At 35.2% G+C, this 19,786-nt stretch overlaps 1 protein-coding gene across 9 annotated transcripts in view; it reads left to right on the top strand.

Annotated features, from left to right (window-relative positions):
• The window catches only part of DENND4C (DENN domain containing 4C), a 76,633-nt gene that overhangs the window by 32,805 nt on the left and 24,042 nt on the right, over nucleotides 1-19,786 (top strand). For 8 of the 9 annotated variants that reach the window (XM_090132333.1, XM_090132332.1, XM_090132330.1 and 5 more), the window contains 15 exons: nucleotides 503-647; nucleotides 1,008-1,183; nucleotides 3,767-3,867; nucleotides 5,718-5,936; nucleotides 6,860-7,005; nucleotides 8,127-8,162; nucleotides 8,501-8,631; nucleotides 10,009-10,141; nucleotides 10,622-10,828; nucleotides 11,459-11,587; nucleotides 12,977-13,121; nucleotides 13,448-13,594; nucleotides 15,734-15,859; nucleotides 16,638-16,778; nucleotides 17,890-19,037. In XM_090132333.1, coding sequence (XP_089988459.1) covers nucleotides 503-647; nucleotides 1,008-1,183; nucleotides 3,767-3,867; nucleotides 5,718-5,936; nucleotides 6,860-7,005; nucleotides 8,127-8,162; nucleotides 8,501-8,631; nucleotides 10,009-10,141; nucleotides 10,622-10,828; nucleotides 11,459-11,587; nucleotides 12,977-13,121; nucleotides 13,448-13,594; nucleotides 15,734-15,859; nucleotides 16,638-16,778; nucleotides 17,890-19,037 — 3,130 coding nt within the window. The remainder of the gene's footprint in view (nucleotides 1-502; nucleotides 648-1,007; nucleotides 1,184-3,766; nucleotides 3,868-5,717; nucleotides 5,937-6,859; nucleotides 7,006-8,126; nucleotides 8,163-8,500; nucleotides 8,632-10,008; nucleotides 10,142-10,621; nucleotides 10,829-11,458; nucleotides 11,588-12,976; nucleotides 13,122-13,447; nucleotides 13,595-15,733; nucleotides 15,860-16,637; nucleotides 16,779-17,889; nucleotides 19,038-19,786) is intronic. The other variant, XM_090132337.1, reaches the window with a different exon arrangement.

Here is a 19,786-nt window from a genome sequence, read left to right as displayed (position 1 = left end):
TCTTTACAGTATCCAAACAAATGAAATGGAGATTAAATTGCAGAAACTAAACACATTTTGATATCAGAAGGATGGATTGATTGATTGATTTTTTTTTTTTTTTACTTGACTAGTATTAGATTTGATACTGTGATACTAATATTAAATGGATACTGTAGTACAAGATTTTTGCCTTTATCTCATTGTTTGAAACAATTAGTGTTATTTTGTACTTGGATTAATTGATAATACCTTAAATCTGTTGTACTGTTGCAAAAAATTGTAACAGTGTGCTTGTGCACATACAATAAGGCTATAAAAAGCACGGAGTTAGTGTGTTATAAGTTTCTTTAAGAGTGGATTTTGAATTTAGGTTTCTCTGTGGCAGTACAAGTCTCGTGTTGGGGTGATAGCTGTCTGGCTATTTTGTGTGTGATAATCATATTAACATTACTCAAGTGCTAGGTCCACAACAGCTGTCAGAAGTTCTTCTTTTTTTTCCCCTTTTCCACTCACCCCTTAGTGGAGCAAACTTCAGCACTCTACTCATGAATCTTGGACCAGAAAACTGTGCTACCCTGTTACTGTTTGTACTGTTAGAAGGCAAGATCCTCCTCCATTCTCTTCGACCGGCTGTGTTGACAGGAGTTGCTGAAGCTGTAGTAGCTGTAAGTACAAAATGTTCAGTACAGCAGTGAGGGAAATTGCTGCGAACTCCATAATTACTGTGAAGCTTACATAAATTAGAATGCTTAATGCATCAACTGATCATTTTTTCCTAGCAATATCATTTAGTTAAAATACCCTAGCATGTCTAATTGTAACTATTGAAGTGATCAACGGTTTTCATAAATATTTAAGAAATTTGCTGTAAAAAGTGATCAAATGTAGTCTTTTTTTTTTTTTTTACAGTAAAACAAGGTTCTTAGCAGTTTCAGCTTACTGCATGTAACAACTTCACCTTTTTTTTATGTGCAATATCTGTTGTCCTTTTTTAATGCATTGGTTTCATTTCATTTTTCCTTCAGATGATATTTCCATTTCAGTGGCAATGTCCATATATCCCCCTCTGTCCTTTGTCTCTGGCCACCGTACTCAGTGCACCAGTTCCATTTATTGTTGGAGTTGATTCACGATATTTTGATCTGTATGATCCACCACAGGATATTGTATGCATTGACTTAGACACAAACATGGTGTACATGTAAGTTATATGGGGTTTTTACATTTATCTGTAGATGCAGAGATTGGTAAACTACGTTAGAGAAAATTTGATTTAAAACCTATTTTGTTTAATTGTTTCTGCCTGCCCACTATTCTTTTTCTCATTTCACACATTTCTTAGAGACTTAAAATCTATTAAAACGAGGGGGCTGCTGAAAAATACATGATGCAGATGCTGTTATAAATGAAGTAGCAATTATAATGTATTCACTAGGAAAATGTGCTGGAAAAGCCATATAAGAAGATTTTAATTTTTATTATGCCACTGTTTTATATGTTTTCATCTGGCTCCACCACTTTGGAGCTTGGTTTGCATGTGTTTACTTAGTATTGGTATGAACATCAAAGTTTCAGGACTCTTCATGACAGTTTTTGATGCTGTCTTACAGTGAGGACACTTCTGTCAGTGTTAATTAAGTGTTAATTTTTCTTAAGTTACAAGAGCTGAATTCTCAGTGAGATCAAACAAGCAAGATCCTTTGGACTACCAACATTTGGTACAAGTATCTTCATTTAATTATATTTTAATGCCTTTCTCAAGTAAAGGTATTGCCTGACAAGTTTTTCCGCATTTTCTCTAGGAGAGGCTTATCTAGAATGACTTCATTTTATAGTAGATTATAATGGGAGTACAGATAACTGAATTGAGAATAAGTTTTTTAATTTCTTCAGTTGCTGAGTTATCTTTTCGTTTTAGTTTGTTAGATCGTAAGTAGAAAGAATTTCTAAGCTATTTAAAGATGAAAGTAAGTAAATATGTGCGTTTTTTTCATTAGGAAAATACAATCGTAACATCATCTTGTATCACTTTAACTCTTGATTGTCATTTTTACTAACTTGAGTCAAAATTAATTACTTGGGTCAGTTGAATGTTTTTCTGCTTTCATTATGTCAAAAGAACCCTTTATGTGATGCTCTGCTGAAGCAAATGCTTCCTTTAAATTGCTGAAGGTGCATTGTTTTATTACTAGCACCAAAGAAAGTAGTAAACAGCAAAGCAGATTGTGTTCATTTTATTTGTCTTTTTCTTCTCCTCAATCCTCATTTCACAGTTGTGTATAAAGTCTTTTGCCACCAAAAAAAGAGAAAAGTTGTAACAGATATTATGAAAGAACAACACATTGAAAAAATGCAATGAAGCTAACTTGTTTATATGAAGAAAAGTATCTGGTTGTTTATTCACAACAAGAATGGAAATTAAAGTCTGGTTTGTGGAAAAATGAAGCAGATAAAAGTAGTAGTAGAGAAGAGAGAGAAAAATGTCAAGATTCTGTTGGAATGAGTGACAGAAAGATCGAGTGCAGACCTTTCTTGCATTGGTTATTGGATATTGAGCTAAAAATATACTAGTTACTGACCTCATTTCTATTCATCTGAAAGGACTTTGACACTGTTTTCCTGTGTCTTATAAGTCCATTTCTTTTTCAGTAGCTAATCTGCTGATTATCTTTTGCTTTCAGTTTTTTATATATATCATCTATACCATTTACTTGACGTACAGAGAGATTGAATGTCTTACATTTGACTTGAAGTAAATGTGAGATGGTGCTGAAGATCATATAGAATTCTAAAACTTTCAGGGAGTATTAATATTCGATTTTATTTTATGCACAGCTTTTACATAATACAGGAACAACATCTGAAGAATTCAATGCTGTCTAGTACATCAGTGTGTCTGATTTAGTATTTTTAGGAGAGGTTTGCTGGTATCTTCCTCATGATAGATTGAAGCTTCATTTACAGTCAGAAATTTGGAATGTCTTTTATTCATTCAACATCTTCCTTAATGTTTTTTGTTGGATGTTTTCTACTGTCCTTGTGAAAGTAACATAAAAAACTCATTAAGGAAAGTAACCTTTCTTGAATGCAAATTTGAGAATTTGTTTTTTGGGTGGGTTTTTTTTTTTTTTTTCATTTTTGGAACAAAAACACACTGTTTAAAGGCATGCTGTTGTGGGAGGGAAAGAATAAATAAAATGGGAGATGACAAGCGTTTTTAGTTTATGAAACTTAGGCTCCCTTCTTAAGTGATATCTCTATTCCATTTGAATGCATTGATGCAGAGTGCTAAATAGGCATTCTCTCCCTCTCTTTCAACAAGTTCATATTATATTCCAAAATGATTTGTATTAATTAATTTGTATCAATAGCAGTAAGGCAAGTATACTGTAATATAACTAGTAATTGCATACAGATTGGTGTTCCTGGACTGTACCAGTGAGAGTGATCAAAATTTTGAAAGGGAAGTCTACAATGTGAAACTTCAAATGAAAAGTCTAAATCAAATATTAATGCATGTCCTCCTACCAGACTGGAGAACACTTGACTCATAATTCAATTTATACTGTTCTTTTCTGAGGAAAAGAAATTCTGAGTTGGTATCAATCTTCTGCCTCTTTTTTTTTTTTTTTTCCAAATTTTATTTTAGATAAATGGGCAGTGGACAGATTTCTTTTTAAATAAATTCCTTTTTCTGAAAATGAATTAATGTAGCCCAATGTAAGCAATTCTTTTCTATATGGTCCATGTTTTAATATATTCTTTTATCTACCCTGCTTTTTAGATCAGATGACAAGAAGAGCACAAACTGGAAGCAGTTTCCTAAGAAGCCATGTAAAAGTCTGCTCAGCACCTTAAAGAAGCTGCACCCACAGCTGGCAGCAGGTGAAATATATAAAATAAAATGGGAAGGGATAAGAACAGAAACTGCATAAGCAGGGAAAATAAATATTAAAAGAACTACTAAATTTTCTGATACACATCTACAAGTCTTAAATTATAATTAGCATATAAATGTAAGTACTTCTTTGTAAAATGTGATGTAAATTTTTCTTTTCTTTTTGCTTTTTTCCTTTTCCTGTGACTTCTTCATATTTGGAATTTTAAAACTTTCTTAAGCATTTGTATCTCAATGTCAGCCATGTTTATGAATCTGATAAAAAATAGTAGAGGAAATGAGCAATTTCTTATGTATGTGCTCAGTACTTCAGGTATTATGCAGATACTTGTGAATATCTCAAATGCTGACTACAAAAATAATCAAGAAGCAAAATATTGACTAAGTATTTTGTTAAAAGGAAAAAACTCATCATCAAATTAATAACTTGGAAAGATAAAAACAAACTTGTATCTGACTAAGCATATTTCATGCATAGCTTTATCTGTTCATAGAATCTTCAAGATAGGATGTTTCAGAGTGTGTTCAGTTGCTTTGTTACAACAGGGATAGTTACAGCTTCATAGTTACACAACAGATATACAAAGTTGGTGAGCTACAGGAACAGAAAGATGCATTAATTAGGATTTGGGCTTTCTTGCCTCGGATTTGTTTATTTGTTTTGTTTTTCAGATAGTCTTTACCTAATCTGTTAGCATCAATTTTTTGTTTTGTTTTGTCAGCAGGCAATCCATATGCTCTACCTGATACAAGGAATGTTCTAAAAGTAATGCCTTCTATTTTATTTTATTAGCCCACCATGTCAGAGGCAGATGGTGGTGGTATGGCAGTAGAGGTTGAACCTTCCCAACAGTATTTTGTTACAGGTTTAGTTAAGTGTGTACCACTGAGCAACAGGTTACAGCAGAGGGGTAGTCTGACAAAATGGCATCTGATATGAAGGTGTGGATGAAGCAAGGGTATGGAACTGATTTCCTCCATGAGGAATAAATGGCATCCGTTGACATTCATCGATGCTTGCTGAATGTTTATGGACACCAAGCAGTAGATGTGAGCACAGTCAGGTGGTGAGTGGTGTGTTTCGGCAGTGACATAGCAGCTATGAAACAGTTGGTCATCCTGGCTGGTGCAGATTTTTATGAGGTTGGCATGCAGGCTGTTGTTCATCAGTGATGAAAATGCATAGCTAATGATGGTATGTTGAAAAATAGTGTTCTGTTGCTCTATTATATATAGTGTTTGCTCTGTGTAGCTGTTGTAGTTTCCATGGAGGCATTACTTTCAGAGCAGTCTGTGTATAAATGCTGCCAGCTATTTTCCAATGTTAAGTGGAGCAGAACCAGTGTTCTTTTGTTATTTTATATTATTATTTACTTTTGTACTTATCTTAAAAATCTGGAACTGTTATCTGTTCCAAGTTGAATTTTCAGCAGTTTCTGCTACTGTCTTTTTTCTTGAAGAATGCCAGAGTAAACTCTGGATGTAATCTGCTTTTCTTCACCATTTGTATTTCAGTTGATGTATTACTGAAAGACAACAGTTGGGTGTATATGTAGTATTAACTCAACAGAGAATCTCTGTTATCTCAGATCACAGAGGGCTTGATAAGATAGGAAAAACACATGAGCAGCTGCTGAGGTAACTGTTTCTTATATGGGCCTGATAAATTGGAAAGTAATCATGGGCCAAGGAAAAATCTAGTTTCCAGTGTAGGTAATTTTGAATATGGGCAATAAAAAAGGAAAAAAAAAAATCACCTTCATTAACATCTTGCAAAAGTTGGCTGTTCACCTACACTATATTTTAATACAGGATTCTATATATTGCTGTTTGCTAGTTCACAGAAAAACTCAAGAAGGTTCTGCAGTGGAGATGACTCCTATTGAAGCAGATTTTTCCTGGCAGAAGAAGATGACAGAACTCGAGATGGAGATCCAGGAAGCTTTCCTGCGTTTTATGGCATCTATTTTAAAGGGTTACAGAACATTCCTTAAACCTATCACCCAGGCACCTTCGAATAAAGCAACTGCTGCTGATTCTTTGTTTGATCATCAAGGTGAAGTTGAAATAAATCAGCCACTGATAACACTGGCAGTGTTACAGCTTCAGAATCATGGAGTTGTTTAACTTCAAAGTTAATTTTTCTTTGGTTGTGCAATTTTTGGTTATATTTAGAATTGCAATTATATAAAATCAGGCTATTCAAAATTGATTAGAACATTGATGTGTGTAAACAGGAACTCATTTTTTTAAGAGCTCTGGTATTAAGAAAACAGTGGGTTGCCCTCTCTGCTTGGCATATTCTCTAAGGGCACCTCTTAGGAAATAAAGAATGTCTTTCAAATTGGACATAGCAAGTGTCATAAGCCTAGTAATGAAGAGCAAATAAATGTGGGGTTTTTTTGTGCAGATGGGAAAATAGGAGAGTGCTTAGCAGAAATCAGAAACATAATAAACACTAGTTAGCAAATATCTTCTTATTTTCCTGACCTTATCACCTTAAGTTTTCTGATGAGATCATGTGTTGAATGCCAGCTGAAATGTCACTGGTAGTTTTTTGTCTTGTTTATTTTTGAGTTAACTAGAAGAGATATTCTTATTGCAAGGCTTGAAAAGACATAGGTGTTTTCAGGTGTAACATCTCTTCTGATATCAGAAGGTTTTTTTGTTCTTGTTCTAAATGCTTTTCAATGAGGTAGTCTTCTCCTTTTCCATGCATAAAAAGCAAATAAATCCAGCGAACAAATTGCATGATTACAAGGAAGTGGCTACTTGCCATGTATCATGAACTATATGAGGAAAATTATCATTAAAAAATTTATTCTACTTTTCTGAATGCAAGTAGTGATAAGTAGTTGGTTATGCTAAAAAAGTCAACGTTTTATTTATTTGCACTTTAAGTTTATGTTGATGTGTTCTGTGTTAGTTTTTTATGGAAATTGTAACTGGTATTTAGTTGTCTTCCTTTTTTCTAACCAGGATTTTTGAAAAGCAGAGACCGTGCATATGCAAAGTTCTATACACACCTCACCAAAACGCAAATATTCAGCAGCTTTATTGAAGAGTGCAGTTTTGTGAGTGACAAGGACACAGGCTTGGCATTTTTTGATGACTGCATAGAAAAGGTGAAAAACATACTAACATTATTAAATTGTATACTTCATTTAACTTGCTATATTGGTTTTTAGTTGTAAAGGCAGGTATCCTTTTAGCAAGTGTTGTGTAAGATGTATTGCTGCTTTGTTGTCATCCTCCATCTTCTTGAGTGGTTACCACTTTCTGTGTTAGTACGGGAAACTGTTATTGAAATCCTGTTGGGTGTCAAGCTATTAAAGAATGTTAGAAGTACCAATATCTTATAACACAGTACCCTTTTATGTTCCCTTTAAACGGTATTCAGCCTTCATGTAATTTGGAATTATCTACCAGTGGTCACTTATGGTGTTCTTTTTCATGCAGCTTGAATTTTGAACAAAAATATGCCAAATGGTCAGGCTTGTGGTCATAGCTGATTTCCATAGATAAGACTTTATTTAATTGCCTATATTTGTATGAGTAAGATTGATGTTACCCAGTTTTGTTTTTTGAAACAAAGTCTCTTCAGCATGGCTCTAGTCCAGGTAGGTTATTGAGTTCGTAGCTTCATTTGAAAAATGGCAAGTTCACAAAATAAAATTTAGGAACTAAAGGATTTTATGCACTGTATATGTATAGAATATAATTTGTATATGTATAGAACATTCCTTTTTGTGCCAAGTTCTTACAGAGTGAATCTCTTGATTTTGTATCGATTCTGATTGTAAACACCTCATGGGATTTTTAAGTTTCCATGCATTTTTCTTCTCCTGAGTATCGGGCATCCAGAGTGTGTATCTAGGCTATTCTCTGTTTAATAATGTTAATAACTTAGTGCAGGTTATTAATGTGTCACAGACTTAGATTTTCATATTGAAAGTATCTGCTTAACAGTAGTTTCTTTCAATTAAGTTAAATTAAATTGCTTTGTTTAATTGATTTTAAATTATGTTTAGCCTGTAATTTTAACATTGAAAACATGATGATAACTACCTTTTCTTGCTTTCAGCAAAGTAATTCTATGAAAGAGAGCATAATTGTTTCCAGAGTAGTGTGGAAACTTAAGTGTTGATCATTTGATGCATCAGTAAATCATATAGCTGAAATAAGGCTATATAGGATCTTTTTTAAGTTGAGAAAAAGCTCTAATTTTTTCTCCCTCTTTCCGTAGCTCTTTCCAGATAAAGGAACAGAAAAAGGAGATAAGGTACTTTGTCTCTCAGTGTTTTATCATGAAATAAAAATGACAAGCCAGGGCTATTGACTTGAATGTTGAGAGCAAATATAAATGATATATATGTTTAAATTGTGCTTATACACAATAAATAAAATACATTTTGAAAATGTACTTTATACATTAAAATGTACATTTTAATCATATATGTTTATATGTATATATATAATATTAACATACATTGTAATATATATAATATAATGTTAATTGTATTTTATATATATATATATATATATACACAACATATAATAATGTTAATTATGTTATCCTGAAACTACTTTCAGAACTCAGATTACAAATTCTGTTTTCAGGTTGATGTAGATTCTGTTGAAGATGCACGGTTGATTGAGCTTGATGAATCCCAAAAAAGTGAACACACAGTGTTTATAATGCCACCAGAACCTCCCCCTGATGATGGACAAGACAGAGCTCCAAAATACAGGTACGGTTCAAAGAACAAAATAGAGAAGAACTGAAGTTTTTGGATGCTTATGATGTTAAAAAGGGCAAATGTTCCAACTCGGTTCAAAACTTACAATAAGATGATGTAAATAATATCAATAAAAATGTGATCTGTTCGAACTCTGCTAACTATCTGAATGTCTGGAAGTCAGTATTTTGTGTATGTTTGAGGGCAAGCAGATTTTGGTTCTAAGCTTTCAGTAACCGTTTGCCAGATTTATAACAATTCTTTGTTATGAGGGATGCTTTGAAAGTAATGCCTCCTATTTTATTATATTTGCCTATCACATCAGAGGCAGATGTTGGTGGCATGGCATAGAGGTTGAACCTTCTTCTTAGTATTCCATTACATTTTATTGCCATGTGACAAAAGGCAGCAGAGGGGCAGTCTGACAAGATGGCATCTGATATGGAAGTGCATCTGAAGCAAAGGAGTGTCATTGAATTCTTCCATGCTAAAAAAAGTTGTTCCTGCAGACATATATAATGCTTGCTAATGTTTATGGAGACCAAGCAGTAGATATGGTCACAGTGAAGTGGTGGGTGATGCTTTTCACCATCATAGCAGCTGTGAAACAGTTAGTCATTCCTGCTGGTGAAAATTTTTGAGCTTGACATGTAGGCTTTTATTCATCACTGGTGAAAATACATAGCTAATGGTGGTCACTGTGTTGAAAAATAGATTTTAGTAGCTTAGAGTTTGCTCTATCACGTAATGTTATTGTGCTTTGTAGCTGTTGTTGCTTCCATGGAAATAGATAGGAAGCATTACATTTGGAGTGACCTATGTATTCAACATCTATCTGTCACTGAGCCATTTAGGTGTATTTTATAATACCTTGAGTATATTCCCTTTCTTTCACCTGCAGAGGATGAGTAATGGATCTTCCCATATTACTGATCTCTAAGAGATGAACTAAAAACAAAGAAAGAGAAAAAGCTTTTCAGATCCTTTCATTCAGTGTTTTTCAGCCCTATGCAGGAAGTGTGGAGTTTCACCAAGTGTATATATGCTTTTTCTTAGTCTCTCTTGGATGTTATAAAAGTTCTGTTTCCTGCTGTTGTCCTGATTAATTGCTCCCCTGTCCTCTGTGGTATGAACGGCAGTCTTGTTCTTGAATTCACAGTTTACTAAGATTTAATATCCTAAGCATCTTCCTTTTTTCCTTTTTGAGTATCTTTTTGAGTAGGACTCAAAGAATCTCATCTTCTCACTCCTGCATGCTCACTTTCCTTTCCTCTTGGTTCTTTATGCTCTTTATTAGTTCTTTGTTCACAAGTTGTCTTCATAGGGCTATCAATGGATATAGGAAAAGCTTTTCTCTCTCTTTTTTTTTTTTTTTAATAATTTATATAGCTATAAAAACTTCCCACGACTAGATTTCAAGCTCTTTGACAGACCACAGGAACTCAAGCTCTCCTTCAGGAGACACCCAGCTGGATGCAGCATTTCAAATAGTCCAGCACTCATGGCAAAGAGGACGAAACAGGTCAGATATGTCTTATGGTAACCACTGTGTGAATATTGAAAGAGACAAAGGTTTTTGAAAAATTACCACTGTGTGTTTATACTACAAATTATGCTATTGGAGAGTAGGTCTCAGTGTTGCTATTGGGAAGAAACATTGGCCAAGGAAAGAAGTGGAGAGCAAGAAATTAGCATCTGTGATGAAGGTTTATTTTCAAACCAATTTTAAAGCTTTAGGCAGTCATATTTAAAAATAAAAATAAAAAATTGAAAGGTGTGCTTGAATGAAAGGAGTAAAATAAAGGAGAGGGTGGGATTCAGATGTTGTTTTTTCATTTGTGGTGAGCCTTAGTAAAAGAGTATTAAGAGTGGAAAGTTTAATGTTTGTCTGTTGTTCTTAAATGCCTCCTTTAAGAGTCTGGCTTTTGAGTTAGTGATGATTTCTAGATTCTGCTTGTTCCATCTCTGTTGTCTTTCTTTGTTGTTGTTTTGTTTCACCCAGGAGATAAAAACAGCCCATAAGTTAGCCAAGAAATACTACGTAAGCCCTCCGCAGTGGGCTAAGTGTCTCTTCAGCCACAGTTACAGCTTATGGTTTATTTGTCTACCAGCCTACGTCAGAGTTGCACATCCAAAGGTCAAAGCTCTGCAGCAGGCATATGATATTCTAATTAAAATGAGGAAAACTGATGTGGAACCACTAGATGAGGCAAGTGTAAATCAAATATCATTACAATGAACATGGAAAACAAAGTGCAAATGTAGTGTATTTCACTGGCAACAGCAGGCGAAGCATTCTTACAGTTTGTCCTGTTCTAAAGCTACATTGAAACAGTCTTGTAGCCTGCTTAAGTAGTGAAACTGGACTTTTTTTTCAGTAACATGTTAGTTTTTTCAGGTACTCCAACTTTCAGACTTCCTTCAGAAAAAAGTTCTTGAATATCCCTATTTTTAAAATGAACTTTGAATTAATATGCCACCATGATAGTGAACTGAAGGGGTAATTGATTTGTATGCAGCATTCTGTTCTTGCAGTAGAATGCACAGACACAAAGAAGCAAGTTATCCTACTTCTTTGAATGGGTGTATACTTCCCTCCTCTCTTTCGCAAGCAGAAGAGACATGGGAGAAGTCAGGACTTAATAATGTGACGGCTGATGTTATTTCAGTTGTGTGATTTCCTGTTTAATTTTTGCTCCCTCTTTTAGCTGTTAGTTGAGTAGCTACTTTCACATATCTTTCCTGTATGCATGTGTAAAAATTGGAAATTTTTGAAGACCTTTAGCTGTTTTTAAAATCCTTGTCATTAATTCATTAATGGATGTCTGTATCTTGTCAGGTCTGCTACAGAGTTGTAATGCAGCTCTGTGGACTGTGGGGTCAGCCTGTTCAGGCTGTGAGAGTCCTCTTTGAAATGAAAAATGCTGGAATACAGCCAAATGCCATCACTTACGGCTATTACAATAAGGTAGGAGAAATCTTGGTAAAGGATACTGGTCAAATGTCTTCCTCATTGATCTCCTTGCCCTGTAGTACAATGTCAAGACTTCCGTAAGGCTCTTGAGTCAAATTTGTTGATTCTGTGTAGTGCATTTAACTTGATCTATGGCATTATGTATATGTACATTCCTGTGCTGTTTGTCTAATTATTAATTCTGTTGAAATATACTTGGGCTGGTATGAAAGAAATGCTTCCTATTTCAATATGTTAATGGTATGGTAATAGAGGTTCAACCTTTGCACCAGCATTCTGTTACATTTTGTTGCTATGTTACAGATGGCAGCTGAGTGTCAGTCTGACATAATGGTATCTGACATGTAAGTGCATCTGAAACAAAAAGGTGTAATTGAATTATTTCATGCTGAAAAAATGGCACCCTTTGATGGTGCTTTTCAGAAATGACACTGTTGTAGCAGCTATGAAACAGTTGATCCCCCACTAGTGCTGATTTTTATGATCTTTGTATGCATGTTTTTGTTCATCACTGGTAAAAATGCATAGCTAATGGTGGTAACTATTAGCTATTGTAATTTCCATGGGAAGTAGAAGTCTTCCAAGTGGAAGTCATAAATTTTGGAGCAACGTCTGTACATTAGTAGTTTTTCAATTACAAGACTTTTTATTTATATGTATTTATTACTTTGTTTACTTATTACTTATTTATTACTTTACTTATTAGTACCTAAGAGGGTACTAGAAAGTGATTTAGTGATAGAATGAGGGAGAATGGTTTAAAAGTAAAAGGGGAGAAATTTGTGTTAGGTGTTGGAAGAAACACACCGTACTCAATGGGTGATGAGGTACTGCAATAAGTGAGAAATGAGAAGTTGTGGATGCCTATCCTTGGAGGTGTTCAAAACCAGGCTTTGAGCAGCCTTATCTAATGGATGGCAGCCCTTCCCGTGACAGGGGCTTTGGAGCTAGGTGATCTTTATGGGGCCTTCTAACCCAAACTGTTCCAGGGTTCTAAGGCCATCTGTTCCTAGGTGAATCCTTTAAGGCAGCATGATCCATGACTGGTTGGAATTAGGCTAGTTGAAGTAGCTTCGTAGTAACCTCTGTAATATAAGATGAAAGGAGTCTATACTATGACTTTCTATTTTTTCTATATGATATGAATGAAATCCATCTTGTTTATTTGAAGAAAACTTGATCTATAGTTAGTTGCCATTCAGCTAATGAATCCACAGCTGTCTCGTAAAAGGGAAAACCTAGCAGAAATGGAAATATTTGTCCTTCTTCATACTGCTGGTAGATAATGTCTTTTCTGAATATGGAAAGAAAACATTCTCACTGTACTGTGTTCCTTAGTATAAATGTGTTATTATGTTTTTATTGCAATCTTCCTTTCTGTAGGCGGTTTTAGAATCTCCTTGGCCTAGCAGTAACCGCAGTGGCATATTTCTGTGGACAAAGATACGAAATGTAGTTCGTGGCACGGCACAATTTAGGCAATGCCTAAAGAAAGCAACGCAGAGCCCACACATACCTGTGATATCAGGTAATAAGTTAGATTATTAGTGAATTTTTCTGCCAGATGACAGCATGACTTGGTTTCTGAGAGACTGCAGCTAACATTCTGGCTTTTACAAGTGGAAACTCTTTCCTAAAGTATATAAAAATTGTCAACCTGATGCTCAGACTTTGTCTTAGAATGTCTTTCCCATACTGAAGTATGAATTGTATAAGTTCTGTTGCTGGAATTTCATATTCTCATTTAACATGTGCAAGCAAAAGTATTTACTGTTATCTGAAGAAGTTAGATGCGTTTGAAAGTCTGGAATTTTAAATCCTCTTTTACTAACCAGCTCTCATTCATGTCTTTAGCTCTGCGGAATACCACGGGTGGAAGTGATGGGGACATGGTGAGCCATGGTAGCGTGGATAGTTCTAATGATGCTAACAGTGGGGAGCACACTCTCTTCGTCAGTGACTTAGTCAGGCTTGATTCCATTGATAATCACTCTAGCACAGGTACTAGATTCTGCTGGGTTTCTCTACTAACAGTCCCCTAAAAGGCAAAATATTCTGTTTTCCTGTTGATTTCCCCTTTACCACCACCCACCATATTCTCCTCTTGAAGCTGTAGAGAATGAAGCATGAAGTTAATCATTATAAAGAAGGAGATGCACTATCATTGAATATTACTCCTTAGCCACAGTTTGTGCACCTTCTTTAGAGTGAAGTGCAGCAGAAGTACAGTTATTTTAAACTAACTACCATGCTGTAATCTCATGAACTTTGCTTTTTGCGCTAATCTTTATAAAAGGTAAGAAGCCTCTGGTGTTCAGTTTCTGCATATTGTTGTTTATTCATAGAAATGAATGGTCAGTGAGTAGAATCCTTGTTTGTATTAAAGGAAAAGAGGGAGAAAGCTAATGCTTAGAAATGCTGCTCCTTAATGATAAGATGAGATGGTCTAGTTATCATTCCTAGAATTAGTATGTTACGTTAGGTCATAGTAAACCATGCCTTTACAGGCCATGACTGAATTTCTCACCAGAGTTCACTACTTTTGGAATAAATATATAAATGATTTGAATTCTTGTCATACAGTCTTTAGGAGGCACGCTGTGTAAATGGAAAGACAGTTGATAACTTGGAGAAAAACTTAGCCCTGAGTGCAGCGTGCACTGGTGGTTAAACTGAAGTGGAAAGAGTACACAGAAAGTAACAACTTGAGATAAAAATCTGTGATTCTTAGTATCTGCTGCTCATTACATGCTATCTATGCACAGTCTCAACTAAACTTTCTTTCTGTTTTTACCTCAAAACTTACTGTACAAATAGTTCTGGCCCACTCTTCATGTTTTTGATATCTCTTTGAAGAGAACTTGGTGTCTGATTCCTGAACTTCATCTGATATGGCTGCCTACATTACTGAACTCTCCTTCTCTCTGCCCCTTGTTGCTCTGCTTTTTGCTCTTTGCTGTCTCTTGGGTGCTGCATTTGTCCTTGACTATCATGGTGTGGGGTGCAGACTTACATGGTGTGAAGCCTTGGATGCATATTAATTCTACCCTTGGCTGTTACTTCTGCAGGTAATTTGCCCATTTATTGATAGGGTATTTTCACTTCAGTGAAATGCAAAGAGACTAAAATCACCGAGATGAGAATAGAGGGAAAATTAGGACCAAAGAATATCAGAAGCAGCTTCTGTGTATAAAAGGTTATTTTGCACAGTAGTCAGATGTGATAATTGATGGCTACATGTTTCTGTGTTTGCTTTATGTTGGAAAAATTAACAGTGCATCAGTCATTCAAGTTTTAGGGAATCTTCTAATACCTTTTGTACTGTTAACTTAGATTTTGTACCCAGTAACTTACTTACAATTTGATCTTTCCAAATACTGTCCTGTATTCTGATAGGTACTCTGAGGCATATAAATAATCTTGCTTAGCATGCTGCTGTGGAATATGTCTCATATAATTTTTTGCATGTGCAGCAGCACTTTCAATAAAAGTGAACAAAGAATGAATCTTTTTTGATTGTTTCCTGTTGTAGCATTTTTGAATTGTATTTTTATTATTTCATAAAAGAATGAGTTAAAAATGTCAAATATGATAGGTACCACAGAAGAACAAACTGTTTTAAAAGCTTAGTTTTTTACTTTTTTTCTGTTACTTTCTGTAATTTGTACTATACTGCAAAAACATAGCACAACTTGCAGTAGAGTTGTTTTCAGGGCTGTTTTCATTGCTAGAAGTTGATTCAATTACAACTGTAATTGTAAATCTCTTTTGTAAATGTATGTGAGAATGTAGACTGCCCAGCAATGAAAAATTTCTTACTAATGAGAAGGGAAAGGGAAAGGAATGAAGGGAGTTACCATGTGTTAACATAAGTGCTCTTGGAGAAATAATGCTTATATGGTGTAAAAGTAATTTTATGTAAATTAGAAAATGTTGATTGCACTGCATAGTCTAATTATCTCTGTTGTCACCATTACCAAGTAGATCTGTGCACAGATTAGGCATTTTGGTGATTCTTACTCTGAATATTTCTGGCAGGATAGAACATGAAACAAATTAATTTCAGCTTTTTATTTTCCTACTGGAAAATTCAGCAAAGAAAAACTAATCTGAGGCTGATATTTTTATTCCTTTGAACAGGTGGTCAGTCAGACCAGGGCTATGGATCTAAGGATGAACTGTTAAGGGATAATGGAGACAGTCTTCATGCAACTGAAACACAAGTAGAAGAAGAAGTTTCTTCTAAAGCTGAAGAACTAATAGGAGGTTAAGTATGCGTGTTTATACTGATGCTGTTTTTAATATACTTTCTTCATTCATTAGCCTACTGCAAATACCTTATGTTTTACATTCATAATGTTGCCAAGGTCAAAATAGAACATCATAGAATCTGCTAGACATTCGCTATGCACTAGACAGCAGCAGTGGAGTACATGTAGTTAAAAATAGTCTTTTATGTGACTTATGTAGTATAGATGAAAAAAAATGGAGAAGTGCTAAATCATATGGTATTTTGTATTTCATTTCTCTCCTTCGTGTATTTGAACTCTTGACCATTTTTTAAGTTGTACCAGCAGGCCTAATAAAAGGCACTACTTACTCTACAAGCTCTTTCCCACTGAAGAAAATATGAAAATCATGTTTCTTCAGATTTTGTCCTTAATTTTTCTGTGGTTTGTTATTTTGTTACTGAGTCTGTTTTGTATTTGTGTTAATAAATCTTGTATGTCAGTTAGGGCCTCTGATATTATCATTAGACAAACAGTGTTACATGAAAAACTGGGAACTGCTACTCTGCATTGATTTGTTGGAAAAATACGAAGAGAAGAAAATGGCACAAACTATAGCCTCATGAGGCACACACTCTCTTTGTCATACTCTCTACTGTTGTCTTCCAAGATACTGCTCCCAGAAAATGCTACCTACTGGTAGGACTGACATTTCAGATGTAACGGCATAGCAAAACAGAGTATTTGTTTTCTGTAGCAGTGTACATGGAGTTGTTCAGTTTAATTAACTGAAATTCACATTATCTTTCTTTTAGATGTTTGCACTGAGGAATCTGATGAGAAGAAACAGCTTAATATAGAAGTTCATAGTCCAGCAGATCTGCCTGCTTGGGGTAACAGTATTGTGAAAGTTCCATCTGGCATTTTTGACTGCAGTGGAAGGAGAAAGAGCAGTGGTGAGTCACTGGCTGAAACAGAACTTGCAGAAGTCTTGAGTTTGTTGTGCTATAATGTTTTGCAACATCTTCAGTGCTAGTAAAAAAATACTTCCAATAAAAGTGCAAATGTCTTAAACAATATTTAGTTTCCACTATTATCCTTTATAGGTGATTTTTAAAAGAATTTGTGGATATTAAGGTTGAAAACCAGTAGCGCTCAGTAGATTGAACTCAAGATCTTTCTTGTTCCCACACTGACAATGTATGTTTTAGTAATGTACTAGGAAACCAGAACTAGAGTCTTTACTTCGGACTTCTGGTCACCTGAATGTTGGTGACCTTGGACAAGTCACATATATTCAGTGTCTTATGCTGCCAGTATATAATCTGGTATCAGTACATATCTTTTCAGGACACGCAAGAGGACACACAAGATTTATTTACAAATCTGGTGCTTTTTAATGAGGAGTACTAATGGATATATGACACACACATCTTGGGGCTCTTTTTCTTCCTCCTTTTTCTATGCCTATCTTTGACTAAGGCAATGTAGTCCATGTTCAGTGGTCAGGTACAAAACAGCAGGACTTTTTAAAAGGGTTTCCAGCATTTAGTTTGATATAAAAGAGTTGAGTCTTAGACAAGAAACTGATCAGAAATTTTATGACAGTTGGGAGAAGCAGCAGCAGCAGCAGTAGAACACTCAAATATTCTAAGCAAGTGGGTATGATACATCTAGTGCTCTGTTGGAGAACTAGAAGTAAAAAATTTTTGCTTGCCTAACCTTTCTAAGGACATATTGCCTTGAGGAAATGGGAATGTTTTTAGGATTTGTTAATATCTTACACATGCTTAATTTAATGTTCTTCTATGTATTTCTATCATAAGCAAAACATGGTAAAGAAAAGAGGTAGAAGCCAGGAAAAGCTTCAAAGAGTCAAAAGATAAGATTTTTGATCTGCAAGGTAACTTTGCAGCCAGTAAAATAGCATCTTATTATCAGTTTAACTTTCTAATGGGACCTTGAGATTATGTTCCCCACTGTCTTCTCAGTAGAAATGCTAGATGACTTCAGAAAGCAACAGTTTTGATATTTATGGGTACCACATTAATGCCATTTCTCTTTTAGAAACTGGTTCAAGCCTATTATCAGTAACTCAGGATTCAGTTGAAGATGCAGTCTTTGGTGATGCTCCTCCTAAGAAAACAAGTGAGAAAGGACAGAAGAGGCAGAAACTATTTTCAGAGAGAAGCTGTAGTTTCAGCAGTGAAAGCAAAGCAGGAATGCTGTTGAAAAAAGGGAGCTTGGACTTGCATTCCAAAGAAATAGCAATAATGATGGGAGAAGATGCCAAGATTTTATCAGCAGCTTTGTCTGGGGCCAAAACTTCACCCTGTAGTACAAGTAAATCCTACAGCTTCGATAGTGCTGTTGACCAACAGGTTTCTGGCAAAAATGGCACTTGGAGTCGTGTTACTGATAGTGATTGGGAATTGGAGCATAGAACTTCACCAGTGCTGGAGGAACCTGGGGAATGGCAGGAGCATCTTGAGAATGGAAGAAATGAAAATGTGACCATGGTTGAGGACATGAAAACTGAACAGTTAGCTGAGTCCAAAAAACAGAAAGTGGAATCCAAAGATGCAATTACTAAAAGGAATAGCTTTTATGGGGTGGTTAAGCCTATTGAAAGGGAAGATGTTGAAGTAGGCTTGGATCCTTTATCTTTGCTGGCTACTGACTGCATCCAACCAAGACTCCCAGAAGCTGAGGAAAAGCTAGTGTCACCAGTTGCAGCACGGAATTTGGCAGATGAAATTGAGAACTATATGAATCTCAAGAGCCCAATGAGTAGTAAGTTTCCCAGCATGGAACTGCACAAGCCAGACAGGGAAACAGAAGTTTCTGGTACATTTAGTCACAGCCAGGAAAGGAGGTCAAGCCTGCCTTTGGATCCCATCCCACCACCCCCTGAGTCTTTTGAAAATCACAGAAGTCCTTCTGTCTCTAGATCCAAAACATTTACTGGACGACCAAAACAACAAATGCATCCACGAGTTCAAAAGGAGCGATCTTCATCTTTGACAGGACTGAGTCGTTCTTCTCCGCATGGCTCCTTAGGATCAGTTGTAACAACTTTGTCTAATCTGAAGTTAGACAATATATTGTCTGGACCAAAAATGGATGTTCTAAAATCAGGCATGAAACAGGCTGCCAGTGTAGCCAGCAAGATGTGGGGAGTTGTAACTTCAGCATATAGCTACTCAGATGATGAGGCAAGTATTTTTCAATAACAAAAAATTTCGGTAGACAAAATTAAGAGTGCTAACTTCTGTGCCCAAAAGATTGCTTCACAACATTGTGTGTTTTTACTAATAAATTTTATTAGCTAATTAAAGAAAATGTATTTATGTTGGAGTTCTCTGCTGGCACTGAAAAAGTTTTCAGTCGAAAGTGAATTAAATGGTCTTGATGTAGTGAACTCAAAACTCTATACGTTATCTTCTCAACATTTCTTTCCTACACTTGTAGATTTATTTATTTTCAAAGAAACTGCCCCAAGAAACACCAGCAAGAACAACATTATTTAATCTTAAACTACATAATATTGCTTTAAAAAAAAAAAAGAAGTGAAAAATTGAATTCAACAAACCTAAGAAGTCAGGTTGTTGAATGTTAAAGCTGAATGCAATAAAAGACAGCTCAAACTCTAGTAAATACACTCTTCAGGAATTTGGTAATGAAATGTTGAAGTTCCTGAGTGAGCACACTTAATAAGAGTCTTTTTCAGTTTTAAACATTTTAGAGTATAGAGACATAAATGTAAGAGGTGATGCATATTATAATGTAATAATTTTCTACATACATCTTATTACAGTACTTCCAAAAGTACTTTTCTGTCTATGGAAAGATTTCTGTTTGATCTGGTTAACTCTTTTATCTGGTGCTTTGCTCTCTAAGGATTTGTGTTTTCCCTCGAGGCTGCTAAGACAATTTGTTTCCTTTTTCAAATTCTGCCACCAAC

This window comes from Phasianus colchicus, chromosome Z (assembly GCF_987193195.1).
Source record: "Phasianus colchicus chromosome Z, bPhaCol1.hap1.1, whole genome shotgun sequence".
NCBI classification, from domain to species: Eukaryota; Metazoa; Chordata; class Aves; order Galliformes; family Phasianidae; genus Phasianus; species Phasianus colchicus.
The sequence above is the reverse complement of the archived record's forward strand: the minus strand, read 5'-3'. Positions and strand labels throughout refer to the sequence as shown.